At 38.6% G+C, this 20308-nt stretch overlaps 1 protein-coding gene across 1 annotated transcript in view; it reads left to right on the forward strand.

Moving 5' to 3' along the window:
* The first annotated feature begins 3174 nt into the window (after positions 1–3174).
* The window catches only part of BMPR2 (bone morphogenetic protein receptor type 2), a 135285-nt gene continuing 118151 nt past the window's right edge, over positions 3175–20308 (forward strand). The window contains exon 1 of the mRNA XM_019726836.3: positions 3175–4572. Coding sequence (XP_019582395.2) covers positions 4497–4572 — 76 coding nt within the window. The 5' untranslated portion in view covers positions 3175–4496. The remainder of the gene's footprint in view (positions 4573–20308) is intronic.

A 20308-nucleotide genomic window follows, 5' to 3' on the forward strand; every position in this document is an offset into this window, starting at 1 on the left:
CCTAAAACTGCCTTTTGAGATATTGATTTTAAGCTGGTTATTAAGAAACAAAAGACTTAGAAAGCAAGTTTGACCCTCTCCCTTTCTTGCCCAAAAGATTCAGATGGAATGACCTGCTCCAGGATGGAAATCTTAGCTTGTTCACCTTAGCCTAATTTGAATTAAGTATGGTAGATAGGAAGGCACCAAGCAGGGGACTGTTAACTAAAACATCCTTTGTGTCCCATTGTTTCTGGGTTGCCTAGCAAAAATTTGCCTGCTATGTATGTTCCACTCCTCCTCAACTACCTGAAAATTGCCTATTTTCTTTGAAATCTCAGACCTTTGCCCCCTCCTTTCTCTTTTGTCCAAAATGATATATATGCCCAATTTTACCTCAGTTTTTGGAATTTTCATGCTAATGTGAATTCCCTATTCGCATGTATTAAGATTTGCAAACAATCCACACTTTTCTTATGGCCTACTAGCATTGTATGATGTGGCACATCCTACCTCTTTAATTTAATCTGCTATGCTCCAATAAACTGGCCTCCTTTACATTCCTCAGACATACCAAGACACTGCAGCACTAGTCATTAAATTTCATGATCCCTACAGTGGCAATCTTGAAAGCATGTATCTCTTTGAAGCCTCCATCAGTGTGGGGACTTCGGTGACTACAGTGAGCAGAATCCATTTGGTGGATGTTGTGCTGAGCTCCCCAGATCCACGCTTTAGGACTGAAGCACAACCTCTCCCACATTCTGGAAATGTTGGTGGCTCTCAGCTGGGCCCTCTGTGGTTGCTCTTGGCTAAAGACAGCCCTCTAGCCCAACGTCACCACCTCCCTACCCTAGGTGAGGGCCATATGCAATGACTGGTTGATGTAAGGGGACAGAGACCTGGTCCTCTGCCTCAATTTAGGTCAATGCTGAAGGGCCATCCCCTAGAGCTCCCTGGAGAATTGGTTAAAGCCTCAACTGCAACTGTGTTGCACTTCAACTTCTTCCTCTGCCTGATTTTGTGACCCTGTCTCCAGAGAATGTTCTTGAGAGAACTACCCGATAACCTCCTGCATGCATATCCCAGAGTTTCAAGGTCTGTTCCCCAGTGAACCCCACTGTGATAGGCCCTACACTGGTATCAAACATGTAACATGTGCACTAAATAAACCTTTGTTGCAATAAGCCACTGAAATGTTTGTTAAAACCTAGCATATCCTGACAAGTACAGGTACCAAACCTTGCCTGCCCTGCCAATTCTTTGTTCTCACCTGAGATTGTCTTTTACTGTCTGGCTTGTCCTAGTGGACCGATTCCAAATTCTAGTTCTCTGATGTTCTTTCTCATAATGAGTTAATAGCCATGTCCTATGGGAGCAACAGAAGAGGGAAGAGGTTGCCTACCTAGTTGTCTACAAATTATTCCTACCAGGTCAGTGGCAAAAATTTTTTTCATGTGAATTTCCTAGGACCCTTTCTTCTTTTCTATACAATTTATCGCTTATTTATAATATGTATAAGGGTACTTATTGTTTCTTAGGAAAATTTTTATGCAAATAAAAACAATCAAATACTTGATCCCAATTTGAGAATGAAAACCAGTATACTACCAATTAATAAATTTCGTGTACCTTAACGTACTTAAAATCCTATTTTTCTGAGCACTAGATCTTATTTCTTGAAAGTCAAATGATAAAACAATACCAGTTTCTTATTTTAGGCCTCTTAGGCAAAACAAATTATAGTAAAAAAGCTAATGAATCAAAGCATATGCTCCTTTTAATTTTTTTAAAAAAGGGGTTTTACTACATAGAATAATTTCTCTCTGCCTGAAGGGTATACAGTATAAAAATATTTCCATTAGAGTCTGAGAATCCTGGGCTGGTATTACCACACGTGGTAATTATAGAAGATATTCAGTATGACAACAACTAGTTTAAGGAATGTGGAGATTTATTTACATCAATTTCAGATAAAAAGATAAAAGGGGACTTGAATAAACTAGCAAAGAGCATGACTTCAGGAGTGTATCTATGAATGTATCTTTGGAACTGCCCTTAGCCAAAATGAAAGACCAGCAAAACCAGCCTTCAGAATAACCCTTCTGCTTAGCAGGAGAAAGGAAAGCTAGACTTCACCTCTAAGATCTCCCTCCCACGCAAATTTTTCACTTCACAGCTAAGAATTAAACCCAGACTTCCCGATCGTGGCGCCACGCACTTCACCTTCTCCCATCTCCCAAAGCAAAATCCCACTCAAGTCGGCCTGATCCCACAAGGGTCTGTAAGGGTTGCAGAGCAGGGTAAGGTGGGAATGGAATCCCTTCCTCTATCCTGATTGCTTGGGTTTTTGCAATTCGAAAAACCCGACTAAACCGATCTTTTCCAGATTCAAGAAAGCTTCCAACAGGACCTTCTGATTTCCTTGTTTGCAAAGACTCATCCCACTCTTTACCCTGAGCAGCAACTCCTCACTGTAGTTTTCCTTTCACGAGTCCTATAAAAATCCCCTAAGGTCCCCAACATTTGTGAATAAAGGCCCACCCTCGAAGTGGAAACTGCGATGCATAGACAGATATGCACATAAACAGCAGGACAATATATAGAATTTTAAGTTTTCTTTCTGGCTTTTCATCTTAAATGTTCACTATTCCTGTCAGCTAAGAAGGGTTACAGGAATGGGTGCTTGAGGAAAGCAGATGCCGATTAAGAGCAAAAACATCAATTTAGGGGTGGTCTTTCCAATTCCGGCTTTTATTTCAGTCGGTGATGGGAGGCCGAGGAGGTCAAGGTCTCCGGTTCTGGGAAAGGCGTGTCCGTCTGGATTCTTAGGCTACGGAGAGGCTGGCTCTGGCTCCAAGAAACAATAGAGGCAGTTCGGCCCCTTACGGCTTTACTCCCGGTCGCGGAGGAGACCGCGACGCCCCGTCAGGAGCTAAATTACCCAGCTCGGAAGAGTATGCCGAATGCAGGAAAATGTGTGGCCGCTCGCTCAAACACACAACTCCCAACCGTGCGCGTATGAAACATATGTGTGTATAGAGAAAAAAGGCCATTTCTGCCCATCCTCAGCTGCCGGCCCCACCCTGCCCTCGCCGGTTCGGGTGAGACACTCGGCGCAAGGCCCGCGGAGTCCGCCCCAGCAAGCCCGGGAGAGAGGGGCAGGGCCGGGCGGGGTCGCGAGTGCGCAGGCGCAGTGTGGGCTTCGTCGCGCCGACACCGCCGCCGCCGCCGTCGCCGCGGCCAGAGCCGCCCGCGCTGCACCACAGGCCCGAGACAGACAGGGCCGGGAAGAGCCGGAGACTGAGTAGGAGGCGGAGGCGGAGGCGGAGGCGGGGCGACTCCGGTGACCGGGAGCGCCGCAGACTGGCAGCTGCGGCGACTCCCCCCTTTGTGTCTGGTCTGCTCGGAGCCACTGGAAGTGCTTCCCGGAGGGGCGCTGAGTGTCTCGCCGCCTCTTAGCCAACCCCCTCCCCAGCCACCTACATCCGCCCTCCCGCCGCCCCCCGCCCTCGGCCCGCGACGCCGGAGCTCCGCCCGGAGCCCAGAGCTGCGGGAGAACGAGGCGGCGGCGGCGGCGGCGGCGGTGGCTTCCTCAGGGGGGCTGTGATTCGCTCACAGGAGCCATTGACGGGAGAAGACGAGGCTTTCATGGTGGAATTTACCTCTGGCGAGATCGAACAGCTGCAATAAAAAAGAGAGAGAGACGCGCACGCGGGAGGGCTAGAAAGAGCAGCCTCCCGGCACCTCCCCTCCGCCCGCTGTCTTGGGGAGCACCGGGCCCAGCCTGCCTACCCTCCCCCGCTCCCCACCGCTGCTCAACCCTCCGGCCCGACCCCGCGGGACCCTCGCAGGATTGTTCCGCGAAAGCGTGAAGGCTGTGGGTTTGTCCATGGAGACAGGCACCCTTTTCGATTCGGTCGAGGAAGAGGATTTGTTGTTCTCCAATTCGGAGTGAAGGAAGCACCGAAGCGAAACTTAAAAAGGAATCCTGTCCTCCCGGAGCCACAGGCGATGAGACTCGGGCTGCCGGGCGCCTTCGCCGCCGCCGCCCGCGCGACTTCGCCCTTCCCCGGTAGTCGGGAACTTGCTCTGATCCTCGGCCCCCTACTCGAATCCCCGCTCTCCACCCCTGTGCACCCTGGATATGTTTTCTCCCAGACCTGGATATTTCTTTGATATCGTGAAACTACGAGGGAAATAACTGCGGGGCTTTCCTCTTGTCTCCCTGCTTCTTCCCATGGACATGCCTTTAGTTTGAGGGGCCGAGGCACCCGGTCCTAGGCGAATGAACCCCCTCCAGCCGCGAGGGAGAGAAATGAAGGGAATTTCTGCAGCGGAATGAAAGCTCTGCAGCTAAGTCCTCTCATCTGCCATTTGTCCTTTCAAACTGCATTGTAATACGGGCTGGGTAAGTCAGACGAGAGAGAAGACAAGCCTCGCGGCCGTGTTTCTCCGCCCGTGTTTACTTTCCATATTTCTTGTCTCTGCTCTCCTGCTTCTTGGCTGGCCCAGGGATGACTTCCTCGCTGCAGCGGCCCTGGCGGGTGCCCTCGCTGCTATGGACCGTTCTGCTGGTCAGCACTGCGGCCGGTGAGTAGTCCCGGCTGGCGGGTCCCGGCCACTTCCCTTGCGGGTGGCGAGGGAGTGAGCCCGCAGAGGCCCAGGCCTGCGCTCGCCCTTGGATGCGTCCCCCGATCACTGTATAGGGAACCACGAACGTGTACCTGCGTTCCTGTCCCGACCCTGCCAGGGAAATAACCTTTCATGTTTTTGTGTAGTTTCCAATCCTCATTTCCATATTCCCCACCTTCCACACCCCCCACAGGGGAAAAAAAGACATATTGGGTGTGGTATCTTGACATTTTTAGCTGTGAGGTAATGCAAGGATTAAAATAATATTTTAATCACCACTGAACAGTGTCTATTATGGTATCTTTGGAGACAGAGGTGTAGATTTTTCTTAACGTAAAGAAGCGTATTTGGCTTACAGTAAAAAGAACATCAACTATAGAACACACACTTGAACCTTATTTTTAGATTTAGATCACTCCTTGGGAATCCATATTCCTTTCATTATTCAAAAATGTTACTGAATGAATTGAATAAAATGTTGAGGATGCAAGAACTGTGAGATCCTTAGAGATTCTTAATACATTGTATAATACTGTTAATTATTATCATTATTATTTTGTAATTATATTTCCATTTTTTCAATATGGACACTGGTATTTTATGTTTTTGGAATTACTATTGTGTTTAAAAGTATTTTCGATCACTTTACATTTAATCATCTGGCATTTATTGGCTGTCCTGTCATTGAGACAACTTTGACCTCACATCGGATTTCTAGAAGATCTGAGTCCTGAAGGCTCTTTGTCGTTTTACTGAAGCTTAAAGAGAAATGGTAGTCATCCTTTCCTTAGAAGATTTTCTTTTTAGTTTTCAGCCACCTTAGTAAAAACCTTATGTTTCTTTTGCAATTGTGTTTCATGCAGTCTTGTGATAATATGCTTTTAGAAATTTTCAGGAGTGAATTGTACATACAGTTCTTAAATTTGGCTTAGGATGGCCAAATAGATTATACGTTTAAAAATAAGTAAAGAACACCATGACAGTTTTTCAATTTTTATTTTTGTAAGTGTGTACTTTTCACATAAAATAAGTTTCTCATTGCTGTGTTAAACACAGAAGTTGCTTGCTTATTTCCATTTAAAAAGTCTGCACTGGGAAAATACTGACAGAAAATTTGAAGTTTCCTTTTGTGTTTTTGATATTTTTGATTAATATCTATTATGTTTACGATAAATCTATGTAGTGTTAAAACAATTTGAACTTCTGAATTGAATATATTTAGAAACTTGCATTTTAATATTCTTAATCATCAAAATTTCTTTTGGGCTAAAAATGAATGCATTTTCACTAATTACTTTATTGTGTTAGTTATTTAAATTCTTTAGCCATAAGTCATGTGGTTCCTGTAAAATATGAGGAGAGTAAAAGACCTTAAGCTTACGCAGTTATTCTAAGAGCAGAAATCTCACAGAGTATAGACTTTTCAGTGTTCTTTATTTTTGCCCTTTTTAGAATGTAGATTCTCACTTTTAGTTGACAGGCTTATTATTTTGTGATCAGATAAAAGAGAAAGAACACTGATTTTAAAATAAACAATTTCTATTTGGTAAATAAAACATTAGAATACTGTGCCTTAAAAGGGATGGGTTAAAAGAGTCACTGCTTAAAAAGTTTAGTCCTCTTTTTTCTTTAGTATGCGTAGCACCAGATGCAAAAATTTGTGATGCTGGATTTCAGAGCTGTAACAACAATAATAATAATAGCTGGTATTGAGTGCTTACTATGTGCCAGCAACTATCCAATAGTTGTATGTATTTTCTCATTTGATCCTGATGACAGTTCTATACTCCAGGTTTAATTATGCTCCTTTTACAGAGAGGGCAAGTGAAGTACAGATAATTAATTTTTTTATTTTTATTTTTTTTGAGAATTTAACTCACCACACAGTCAATAAATTGAGGAGCCAGGATTATAGCCTGTACCCTTACTGACAACATTAATGGTAACAATAACTTCTCACTCTTAATTGGGAACATGGGATAGAATAGTGCCTTCACCAGATCAGCCTTTGCAAAGAAGCAGACACTTGACAAGATCTTTGTACCTCACTGGTTATGCAAATGTCATGGTTCTAAATGTGTAAAACTTTGCTTTGCCCAATATTGGAGTGGCTAGTGCAGTTTCATTAAGTGCAAGGTGACTAAAGAGAGCCTGTGTAGATTTGGGATACATAGATGCAGTGATATAACCAAACAGGTGCAAGTACTGCTGCTGAAAGGAAAGACTGACTGATACCACATCCCTCTTTGGGGTCATGGTTCAATCCTTTATTTCTTTTGAGTCTCTCTTTCCCACTTTATCTAGTTCTTGGATTCTTTAATTCTAAGAACAATTGGTATGCAGAAAATTAGAATTTAAAAAAATATGTGCTTGTGTTTGGTTTATAAATGAATTATTTAATAAAAGGACACAGTACAATGCCATACTTACTTAAAGGTCAGATTCTGTAAAAAAGATTTAAAAAAAAAAATAAAAGTTGCCAAGTTTTATTTAGGTTCTAATGGTTCCACATAAGGTATCAAACCTGTATCCCACCACACCCTGTGTAACCCCCTGAGCAGGCTTAGCGCCCCTTCACCTCCAGTCTTAGTTCTTGTCCTTCTCCTTGTCCTTCTTGCCTTTGCAGGGCCAGGGAAACTTTCCCCTTACCCCTTCAGTTCTTCTGGCTGGTGGAATAATTCAAGTGACATACAGCAGATTAACAAGAGAAAATCAAATTTTAATATGTGCGCATGGGGAATTCATATAAGCATGCAAATTCCAAAGACAGTGAGGCAAAATAAGGTATACTGGGGGTGCCCCCAAAATGTATATACATGACTTGTATTCATCTTTTGTTATTGGTATATATTGAGTATTACAATTTAATACAGTTTTTTCCTTTCTTAAAATGTGTAAAACCTTTTTTTGGCACCCTCTGTATATGTCATTTTGGACCAAGGAACTCCGGGGAGGTAGGCAATTCCTATGTGCTAAGGTGAGTATGCTAAGGTTCCATTCCTCAAGCAGAATTTTCTGTCTGAATCTGTTTAGATAGGTAAGAGGGAGGCAACAAACTTCTTGAGTTTGTTGGTCTTGAATTGTTTTCAGCTAGAAATAATCGGCATGTCAGGGTGGCACATTCTGGGGAGACTCACTTCTGACCTCCCCACCGACCTTGGTGGCCCGGGAGGCCAGGCAGCCCATGGCATTTTGAGTGGCCTCATTGTTGAGATCCACACCTGGAAGGGTCTCCAGGACACTCTCTAGGAACTCAGGGTCCTGCATCACATAATCCTCTTGGGCTGGCGCAGATGTGTGCGTGGCTGAGCTGGCATCAGTGCCAGCCTCTCCTGCCTGGTCAGTGTCCACAGATTCTTCCTGCATTTGAAATAATTCACTTGACTAGATTTCAGTTTTACATACACCTATTAGGAACTTTCATCTCTACAAAAGCTATCCTGGCATGTGGGGTAGTGGTGCTGGTGTTGGGGTGGGTGTGAAAGGTGGGGAGAGATATGCCACGCAAGGACAACAGCTTTCCTTCATTAAAGGCAAACTTTATTAACGGTGAAAGAGAAGAAACTGAATATTGCTTTCTGATGGGTATATTCTAACTACATATAAAAAGTACAGAGTGAAGTCAGTTTAAATCAGTTCATTTTATAACTCACCAAACCCCTTATTTTGGTACTTACTCATGTATTGCCTTGCTGTTGAATAGCATTTTTATGTATTTGTCTTGTCCTCTCAACTGATAATTGCTTCTAGAGGACAGGGTTTGTATCTTAAATTGTTTTGTAATCAACCATATTGCTATGCACATAGATGTTTAAGAAATATTAAATGAATGAATCATAAAAAGGAATTGGAGCCAGCAAGTATTCTAAGATTGCTCACTTACCCAAATGATGTATTAGGAATTTATTCTTTCTGCGTCCCAGTTTCTTCAACTATAACAAGGTAGTTTAAGTGATATAGTAGGAGGACGACTGCCTTGAGTTAATGAGACCTGGATTCTATGTGATTCTGGGCAAATAGATTACTTAACATAGTTTTCACAATTGTAATATTATGGGACTGGACTAGATTATGTTTGAAATGCAGACTCCTGGGCACCACCCCACACCCACTTAATCTGAATATCTGGATGGTGAGTTTGGGAATCTGCATGTAAGCACACATCTCCCAGTTAAATTTTATGTACCCTAAAGTTTGAGAACTGCTGGATCTAAGATTCCTTCTAAATGTGAGGTTTTACTTTATTTTTTTTTAAACCTTTTGTGCTAATTATAACCTATACTGGATCTTTTATTCAGTCAACATTGGTACCAAGCATTTCTTATTTTATGCTTTAAGTAATTACCCCAAACCTTTTTCTTTATTAAAATTTGCACAATTTTTTTCTTGCCTATTCTTGGTCATAAAGGTAATAGGGGAAACAGGGTATGTTATTTAATGAAAAGTGCTTTGCTCAATCAGTGTCGTATACACATATGTTCATTTAGCTTGTACTTTTACTTTGGCCATTTTATTTTCCTCTTCCTTCTGCCATAAAGAATAATTACTTGTAAGTAGAAAGAAGTGGTTTTACTTTTAGTAAATTTGAATGAGAATTGTTTATGAAATATAGATAATAGAATTAGTGCTAAACTAAACTAGACTAGATAACATTGTTTTGGTTTTAGTTACAAATTAATATTCCATGGAACCCTTCAGGTGGATAATTACTTATATTAAATTTCTATCCACCAAAGAAGAATTGTATTCTGATTTTTGTTCTTTCAATTTTTTTTATTAGTTTCAGGTATAATTTATATTCTGATTTGATTGATGTCTGCTGGAAAAAAATAAATATGAGTGCTGTGATATCTTGGAATTCATGAATTTTTGTTGAGGTGACTCTTATATTACCAAATTATTTCCCTTTTCCAGTTAAATGGTTTAGTCTTTGAATCCCTTCCAAAAGCAACGAAGACGTTGGTAGAATTTTGAGTGCAATAGAATTGATTTATTTTTAACTTTTCTTTTTGTCTATGAGATGGATGTGACAGCTAAGACTACTGGATTATAACAATACATATAGTCTTTGTGAGATTAGAAATAAGCTTATAAATAACATGAACATTTTAAAATATATTGCCTTATAAGAACTATTAGAAAACTACATTTATTGTTTGCTCTTAATTGCACTTAATGCAGTAAGCGTTTGACCATATCCAGTTTCTATTCCAATGTGCACCCATGGGAGCAGCTGGAAGGGTAGGGAGGCATAATAGGATAGATATATGGAAGAACTAAAATGTCCAATCAACAAATATTTATTAGTGCTTTCTTTGTACAAAGTTCTCTTTTAAATGTTGGTGGATACAAAGAAAGATAAGAACTGCACCTCCTCCCCCAACTGTCTCATGCCATAGCCTATGTATCACTTTCTGAAAGAGAATTAGATCTCATGCTGTTTGAAGCAAGGGTATGTATGTTGCAAACCCTTATTATTTTTTCTCTCAGCCTATCTTTCAGGATGAGAAATTCCAGTAGGTATTCTGCAACACAGGAAAAGAAACTATGTTTCTGTGGCATCTTCCAACTAATCTCCACCCTCCTTTTATGTCTTTCTTCTCTGCCAGCCTTCTTGGAAGAACACTAACTACTTCTTGACTTCCTTTATCCTCAACTCCTTACTTGTCCCCTCTGTGCGGTATATATTATTAGGTCAGCAGTGACTTCCTGATTGCTAAATCTAGTCACTTTTCAATCTTGTGCTCTCACTTTTTGCTGAATTTGACAGTTTGGGTCACCCCTTCCTTGAAACTCTCCTTTCGGTGATTCTGTATCTTCTCCATACTCTCTTCTCCCTTACTGATTTTTGTTTTGTGGTGTTTTAAGTCTCCCTAGATGGTCTTTTATCTTATTGCTACTCCACCCCCTTATTGATTTTCTCTTATTGCCACTCCTCTCCCAGGCTTTAATTATCCCTAAAATTAGATGATTTCTGATTCAAACAGACAACCAGAATAAGAAGCTAGAAAGGTTTGAATTTCTTGCTAGTGGTGCCAGTAGCTGTTTGCTTTGGGCAAATAATGTCTTTTGTTCTCCGTATCTTCATTTGTAAAGTGAGGCGGTAGGCCTGCAGGATGCTTACAGTACTTATAGCACTTTGGCTTGTGGTCTGAGAAAAGCCAGTGGTATACTTAGTTACTAGTAAGTAAGTGAATAGAACTTTTTGAGTGATACATTTTGTTATTACTGAGTATATAATACTTTGAATTTAACTTAGGTTGGGGAAAACTGTGGGTGTATTCTGAAATTGTGAAAGCACTACTTTGAAAGAAATATAAATTAATTTTTTGCAAATACATTTTATATCTTGATTATGTTGAATTAGGACCACAAAAATGTTGTAAATAAAGGCTCTTTAAGGAAATGCTTGAATGAAAATATAAGAAAATCTGTAAATATAGAGTGCTTCTAAAATTATTGGAATCCTAGAATTTTAGAGTTGGAAAGGACCTTAGGGTAGAACTTACATAGATAGAAGTTTATTAAAACTACAATCTTATCTTTCATTTTAATTTAAGAATAAATAATACCAAGGTCAGTTTCAGCTCAGCCTTTGACCCAGTTATCTTACATTCTAAATCAGTGAGATCTAACTAATGTCATTTTAGCGTTAGGTTGGTAAAAATTGTAAACAGCTTTATTAAGCTATAATTCACATACCATACAATTCACCTATTTAAAAGTGTGCAATTCAGTGGTTTTTGATATATTACATTATTAACTTAAAAATTATCATAAAAACATATATAACAAAATTTGCCGTTTTAACTATTTTTAGGTATACAATTCAGTGACATTAATTACATTCATAATGTGGTACAACCATCACTAAAACTTTTTCATCACACCAAACAGTAACTCTGTAACCATTAAGCATAACTCCCCACTCTCCCATCCTCCCAGCTTCTGGTAAACTCGAATCTTCTGTTTCTATGAATTTGTCTACTTAAGTATTTCATGTAACTCTAGATATTTCAATAATTGCGTTACCTAAAACCTCTATATGTCACATGAAATCATACAATCTTTCTTCTTTTATTACTGGCTCATTTTGCTTAACATAATGTTTTCAGAGTTTAGCCATGTTTTAGCATGTGTCAGAATTTCATTGCCTTTTAAGGCTGAATAATATTCCATTGTATGTACGAGGTCTGACAAATGATGTTGCTAACCTTATTTTGATATCAGAGGGATTATTCACTATCAATTTGTACCAACTGGACAAACAGTTAACCAAGGTTACTATTTGGAAGTGCTGAGAAGGCTGCGTGAAAAGGTTAGATGACCTGAACTGTTCGCCGCCTACAGTTCATGGCTCTTGCATCACGACAATGCACCAGCTCACACGGCACTGTCTGTTAGGGAATTTTTAGCTGTTAAACAAGTAACTGCATTGGAACACCCTCCCTACTCACCTGACCTGGCCCCCAGTGACTTTTTTCTTTACCCAAAGATAAAGGAAATATTGAAAGGAAGACATTTTGATGACATTCAGGACTTTAAGGGTAATAGGATGACAGCTCTGATGGCCATTCCAGAAAGAGTTCCAAAATAGCTTTGAAGGGTGGACTAGGTGCTGGCGTCGGTGCATAGCTTCCCAAGGGGAGTACTTTGAAGGTGACCATAGTGATATTCAACAATAAGGTATGTAGCACTTTTTCTAGGATGGGTTCTCGAAATTAATTGTCTGACCTCATATAGTCCACATTTTTTTAACCATTTGTCTGTTGATGGACACCTGAGTTGTTTCCACCTTTTGGCTATTGTGAACAATGCTGCAATGAACATTGGTGTACAAGTATCTGTTCCAGTCCCTGCTTTCAATTCCTATGGGTGTATGCCTGGGAGTATATTGCCAGACCATATGGTAATTCTAGGTTTAGGTTTTTGAGGAACCACCAAGTTGTTTTCCATAATGGCTGCACCATCTTATATTCCCACCAGCAATACACAACAGTTCTAATTTCTCCATATCCTCACCAACACTTTTTATTTTCTGTATTATTTTTAAAAATTATTTATTATAGCTATCCAAATGGGTGTGAAGTGGTGTCTCATTGTGATTTTTATTTGCTTTTCCCTTTTGCTGTTGGGCATCTTTTCATGTGCTTATTTACCATTTGTGTATCTTCTTTGGAGAAATGTCTATTTAAGTCCTTTGTCCATTTTTTCTTTTAAAAAGATTTTACAGATATACATTTGACATATAACATTGTGTAAGTTTAAAATATACAGTGTTGTTGATTTGATCATTCATATATTGTAAAATAATTTTGTTACCTAACACTGCTATTATGTCACATGATTATTTTTTGTGGTGGGAACAATTCAGATCTTAGCAACTTTGAAGTTTATAATATTATTGTCTATAATTACTACTGTTCTGGACTTATTTATCTACTGGTTGCAAGTTGGTACCCTTAAACAACATTTTTCCATTTTTGAATTGGGTTGTTTGTCTTTTTGTTGTTGAGTGGTCGAAGTTCTTTATATATTCCTAGCACTAATTCTGTCTCAGGTAGATGATTTCCAGATGTTATGGACTAAATGCTTACGTCCCCTTCAGAATTCATATGTTGAAATCACAACCCCCGAGGTGATGGTATTAGATGGTGAGGCTTTTAGGAGGTAATTAGATTGTGAGGGTTTAGCCCTCATGAATGGAATTAGTACCCTTCTGAAGGAGACCCAACAGAAATCCCTCCTTCTTTCCACTTTGTGAGGTTACAGCAAAAAGATGGCCATAAAGGAAATGGGATCTCATCAGTTACTGAATCTGCAGGCACCATGATCTTGGACTTCCCATCCTCCAGAACTGTGAGAAATAAATGTTTGTTTTTTATAAGCCACCCACTGTCTGGTATTTTGTATGACAGTCTGAATGGAGTAAGACAACAAATGTTTTCTCCTATTCTATAGGTTGTTTTTTAAATTTTTTTATTTTTTTAAACTGTCCTAATAATATACTTTAATGTTCAAAAGTTTAAAATATTTTTAAGATAACATTGGTTAATAACATAAATTTCAGGTGTACAGCATTGTAATTTGATATCTGTATACTCTATTGAATGCTCACCACCAAAAGCCTAGTTTTCTTTTGTTACCATATATTTGACCGCCTTTACCCATTTTGTCCTCCCCCTACCCCATTCCTCTCTTGTAACCACCATTCTGATGTCTGTATTTTTGAGTTTGGTTTTTGTTTTGTTTTGTTTGTTACATTTTTGTTTTTATATACCAAATGAATGAAATCATGTGCTTTTTGTCTCCTGCAACTTTGAAGAATTTAATGATTTGTTCTAATAGTTTTTTTGAGTCTTTGGGGTTTTAATATCATGTTTTTCATATAATATCATGTCATCTGCAAATAGAGACAGTTTTACTTCTTCCTTTCCAATTTGGATACCTTTTATTTCTTTTTCTTGTCTAATTCCTCTGGCTAGGACGGCCAGTACTATATTGAAGAAGAATGGTGGTAGTTGGCATCTTTTTTTGTTTCTGATCTTAGAGGAAAAGCTTTCAGTTTTTCACCATTGAGTATGATGTTAATTGTGGGTTTGTCATATATGGCCTTTATTATGTTGATGTACTTTCCTTCTGTACCCATTTTATTCAGAGTTTTTAATCATAAATGGATGCTATAGCTTGTCAAATGCTTTTTCTGCATCTACTGAGATGATCATATGATTTTTATCCTTCATTTTGCTCAGGTGGTGTATCATGTTGATTTGCAGTATTGAACCATCCTTACATCCCTGGAATGAATCCCACTTGATTGTGGTGTATGATCCTTTTAATGTGGTGGTGTTTTTGACTTGTTGGTGTTTTTGTTGAGGATGTTTGCATCTGTGTTCATCACAGATGGCTTGTAATTTCCTTTTTTTGTGACATCGTTGGCTGGTTTTAGTATCAGGGTAATGCTGATCTTGTAAAATAAGTTAGGAAGTATTCTCTCTTCTTCGATTTTCTGCAGAGTTTGAGAAGGATAGGTGTTAAATATTTCTTCTTTGAATGTTTTGTAGGAGGTGCTAGAGAAGCCATTTGGTCCTGGACTTTGATTTTTTGTGAAGTTTTTGATTACTGTTTCAATTTCCTCGTTATTAGGTTGGTGCAAAAGTAATTGCGGTTTAAAAGGTTAATCATTGCAGGGCAGCTGGATGGCTTAGTTGGTTAGCGTGCGAGTTCTGAACAAGAGGGTTGGCAGTTCGATTCCCACATGGGCCAGTGAGCTGCGCCCTCCACTAGATTGAATACAATGAGCTGCAGCTGAGCTTCCAGAGAGGTGGCTGGATGGCTCATTCGGTTAGAGCACGAGTTCTCAACAACAAGTTTGCTGGTTCAATTCCTGCATGGGATGGTGGGCTGTGCCCCCTGCAACTAAAGATTGAAGATGGCAACTGGACTTGGAGCTGAGCTGTGCCCTCCACAACTAGATTGAAGGACAACAACTTGAAGCTGGTGGGCCCTGGAGAAACACACTGTTCCCCAATATTGCCCAATAAAAAAAAAAAAAAGAAATCATTGCAAAAACCACAATTGCTTTTGAACCAATAATAGTAATCAGTTTATTCAGGTTTTTTAATTCTTCATGATTTAGTCTAGGAAGGTCATGTTTCTAAGAACTTGTGTTTTTCTTCTAGGTTGTCCAATTTGGTGGTGTCTAGCTTTTCAAAGTATTCTTTTATAAATCTTTGTATTTCTGTGGTGTGCGTCATAACTTCTCTTTCACTTCTGATTTTATTTATTTGTGTCCTCTCTTTTTTCCTTAGTGAGTCTGTCTAAAGGTTTGTCAATTTTGTTTATATTTTCAAAGAACCAGCTCTTTATTTCATTGTTTCTATTTTTTTTTTTTTTTTGTTCAAGTATTTCTTCTCTGATTTGTATTATTTTCTTCCTTCTACTGACTTTGGGCTTTGTTTGTTGTTTTTCTAGTTCCTTAAGGTGTAATGTTAGATTATTTATTTGTGGTTTTTGTTTGTTGAAGTAGGCCTGTATTGCTATAAATTTTCCTCTTGGTAACATTTTTGCTGCATCCCAAAGATTTTGATCTTTATGTATCTTTGTCATAATGTATCTTTTTATTTTTTTTCTTTTATTTCTTTATTGACCAAATAGTTGTTCAGTAGCTTGTTGTTTACTATTCACATGTTTGTGATTCTTCCAGTTTTCTTGTTGTAGTTGATTTCTAGTTTCAGACCATTGTGGTCAGAAAAGGTGCTTGATATGATTATAGTCTTGAATTTATTGAGACTTGTTTTGTGTCTCAACTATGATCTATCCTTGAGAATGTTTCATGTGCACTTGGGAAGAATGTGTATTCTGTAATTTTTGGGATGGAAAGTTCTATAAATATCAATTAAGTCCATGTGGACTAATGTATCATTTAAGGCTGATATTTGCTTGTTAACTGTCTGGCTGATCATTCCATTTGTATAAGTAGGGTGTTAAAGTGTCTACTATCATGTTTCCCCGAAAATACGACCTAACTGGAAAATAAGCCCTAGCATGATTTTTCAGGATGACATCCCCTAAACATAACCCCTAATGTGTCTTTTGGAGCAAAAATTAATATAAGACCTGGTCTTGTTTTCAGGGAAACACGGTATTATTGTGTTGCTGTGTATTTTAAAATTAGGACTACTAATAATTGCTTTATATATTTTGGTGTTCCTAGGTTCAATGCATATGTATTATTAAATGTTATGTCTTCTTGATGGATTATCTCCTTTATCATTATAAAATGTCAATTTTTGTCTCTTATTACCTTTTCTTCTTGAAATTTATTTTGCTGATATAAGGATGGCCATATCTGCTTTTCTCTCAATGCCGTTTGCTTGGAGTATCACCTTCCGCCCATTTACTTTGAGCCTATGTTTGTCATCAGTATTCTGATGGGTCTCCTGAAGGCAGCAAATGTTCAGTTTTGTTTTTCCATCCATTCAGCTACCCTGTCCCTTTTGATTGGTGAGTTTAATTATTAACATCGAGGATGATTATTGATATATAAGGAGTTAATACTGCCATTTTGTCTTTTTTTTCTCATTGCTCTGTATTTCCATTTCTTCTTGTGTTTCTGTCTGGTAATTTAGTTTGGTGGTTTTTAATGATGTTTTCCTCCATTTCTTCTTTTTATGTCTCATGTCTCAGTTCTAGATTTTTTTTTTTTTTTTTAAATTGTGGTTATTGTGAGGTATAAAATGTCTCATAAATAAAATTGTTTTCTGATAGCGTCCTCTATTCATTCACTTATACAAATTCCTAGGAATTGCTAATAGTGTTGGTTTGAATTTTACACTTTGAGACCACAGCCATAATAAATGTCTGTTGAATGATACTGGTTGAACCAACACATATTGGTTATGGATGCTGTTCTTGGACTAATTTCCCATAACTGTGGGGATTTTATGAAGATTTTCTAAAAGTACTGGTTTATTTGTTGTTGGCCAGTAGTTAAAAAAGGGTGGTCCCTGGATTAGCAGCCTCAGTATCACCTTGGAATTTGTTAGAAATGCAGATTATTGGGCCCCACTCCAGACATTTGAATTGAAACCTCTGGGAGTGGGACCCAGCAATACGTATTTTAACAAGTCCTCTAGGTTCTGATGTACCTTAAAGTTTGAAAGCCAATGATGTATACAAATAATTTAGAGTCTCTAGTCTTAATTAGAGATTTATATCAGAATCATCTGGTAGCTTTTTTCAACATTCCTTGTTTCCCCGAAAATAAAATCTAGCCGGACAATCAGTTCTAATGCGTTTTTGGAACAAAAATTAATATAAGTCTCAGTCTTATTTTACGATAAGACTGGGTATAATATAATATAATATATTAAAATATACAATATTAATAATATAAATATAATACTGGGTCTTATATTAACTTTTGCTCCAAAAGACGCATTAGAGCTGATTGTCCAGCTAGATCTTATTTTTGGGGAAACACGGTAGATGTGCCTGTCCTCCTCCCAACCCTGAGGAATGAAATGATTCATTAGGTCTTATGGGGTTATGATATATGAGTGTTAAAAGGCTGCCCAGGTGATTCTAATAGGTAACTCCTGTTGCAACCACTGGTTTGGTGCTTGTGAAATATGTTAATATATTCTATTTTGGGAATGCTGGAATGGATCGATAAGTAATTTGGACACTGTCTGAATTCTACCAAATTTCTTGGTATGACTCACTTTTCTTATATAAAAGACACAAGATATGTTTCCATGTGTATACGAGGGGAGAAAAGTGATAGAAGTATTTTGGAAGCATATACAGAATGTCTCCGTTGAAGAACATCTCGGTTGACGAATGCCATAAATTTTATGGCTCTATGGTTTCATTAGATAGTAAAATTCATGCTGAATTTGCAATTTTAGGGGTTGATTTTAAAAGTTTGGAACGGATTAATCCATTTTACACTACTTTCTATGGGGAAACCGTGCCTCGGTTTTCGAACATTTCAGAACTCGTATGGTTTTCTGGAATGGGTTACGTTTGAAAACTGAGGTACCACTGTAATTGTTTTTTTCAGTAGGAACCTATATAGTTAAGATATTCCTAAATCACTGAAAAAAATGTTACTTGAACCGGACTGACTTCTCAATATATGTTCATCATGTTTGAACCCTCACTAGAAGTGCATTTTTTAAAATTAAGAAATCCATTAACATTGGTTCATTGGGGGCTGGAACTTAGAAGCTGGGAGACGGGAGGGAGGGGGACTTTTCAGCGATTTTTGCACCTTTTGAAGTTTGGATCACGTGAATGTATTAACCATTGAAAACTTACATGAGTTTTAAAGACTTAAATGTAAGATCTGAAACCATAAAATTCCTAGAAGAAAATATAGGAAGAAACTTTACAGACATTACCCGGAGTAAGATTTTTACTGATATATCCCCTCGTGCAAGGGAAGTAAGAGAAAAAATAAACATGTGGGATTACATCAAACTAAAAAGTTTTTTCACAGCAAAGGAAACCATCAATAAAACAAAAAGGGATCCTACTGAATGGGAAAAGATATTGCCAATGACATATCCGATAAAGGGTTAATATCACAAATTTATAAAAAACACTCAACTCCAAAAAAACAAACAACCCAATTAAAAAATGGGCAGAGGACATGAAGAGACATTTTTCTAAAAAGGTCATACAGATGGCAAACAGACATATGAAAAAATGCTCAACCTCACTAACCATCAGACAAATGCAAATAAAAAACACAATGAGATACCACCTCATATCAGTCAAAATGGCTATCATCAATAAATCAACAAACAAGTGCTGGCGAGGATGTGGAGAAAAGGAAACCCTTGTGCACTGTTGGTGGGAATGCAGATTGGTGCAGCCACTGTGGAAAACAGTATGGAGATATCTCAAAAATCTGAAAATGGGACTACCCTATGATCCAGCAATTCCACTCCTAGGTTTTATCCGGAGAAATCCAAAACTCTCATTCAAAAAAATTTATGCATGCCTGTTTATTGCAGCACTATACACAATAGCCAAGACATGGAAACAACCGAAATGCCCATCGGTAGATGACTGGATTAAGAAACTGTGGTACATTTATACAATGGAGTATTATGCAGCCATAAAGAAGAAAGAAATCTTACCATTTGCAACAACGTGGATGGACCTAGAGAATATTATGTTAAGTGAAATAAGTCAGACAGAGAAAGACAAATACCATCTGATCTCACTTATATGTGGAATCTAAAGAAGAGAATAAGTGAATGAACTAATCGGAAACAGTTTCGGAGACACAGAGGAAAAACTAAGGGTTGCTAGATGGCGGGGGTGGGAGGGTGGAGATAAGGGGGAAAGTGAGAGGATTAGAAAGCAGTCAGTAACCACAAGATTGCCACGGGGTTACGAAAGTCAGTTTGGGGAATGTAATAATGTAAAGATTTTGTAGGGTATCTGATGGACACTTGTCCCATTAGGGAGACCACCTCAGGGATGATGTAGATGCCTGATCACTGCACTGTACACCTGAAGCTGAACAATAATGTATGTCAACTACAAGTTTATATATATATATATATATATATATATATATATATATATATATGTATATGTATATAGTTACAAGAAGTGGAGTACAGCATTAGGAATAGAGACAGTGGAGCTGTAATGGCTGTGTGTGATGTCAGAGGGAGAGTGGATGGGGGAGGGGGGTTCACACAGTGTGAGGCATATAAATGATAAAGGTCTAAGTAGTACTTTGTTTTGTGCACCTGAAACTAATAAAAAAAAGAAAAAAAAACTTATATGAAATTAAAGCAAGAAAAATTTACTTAAAATTTTTCTTATTCCAAAAGCTGTACAAAGGGGAAAATGTAACTTTACAGTGGAGAAATCTGGCAAGCAAACTGCCTCAAGTAATAAAGATTAATGTAATCAATGATTAGTCATGTTGATGGTATTTTGATGTAATGTGAGAGAAATGTCACTTCATCTCTGTGGTTTTCCTCTGCAAAACCCACAGCCTTAGTCTAACTGACCAAGAGAAAAACATCAGTTTCAAAATGAGGGACATTTGACAAAATACCTCACTAGTATTCCTCAAAACTGTCAAGGACAAGGAAAGTCTGAGAAACTGTCTTAGTCCGAGGAACCTAAAGAGACATGAGGACTAAATACAATGTGATATCCT

The sequence above is a fragment of the Rhinolophus sinicus genome, chromosome 17 (assembly GCF_057876585.1).
Source record: "Rhinolophus sinicus isolate RSI-liver-muscle chromosome 17, RSI-T2T, whole genome shotgun sequence".
NCBI classification, from domain to species: Eukaryota; Metazoa; Chordata; class Mammalia; order Chiroptera; family Rhinolophidae; genus Rhinolophus; species Rhinolophus sinicus.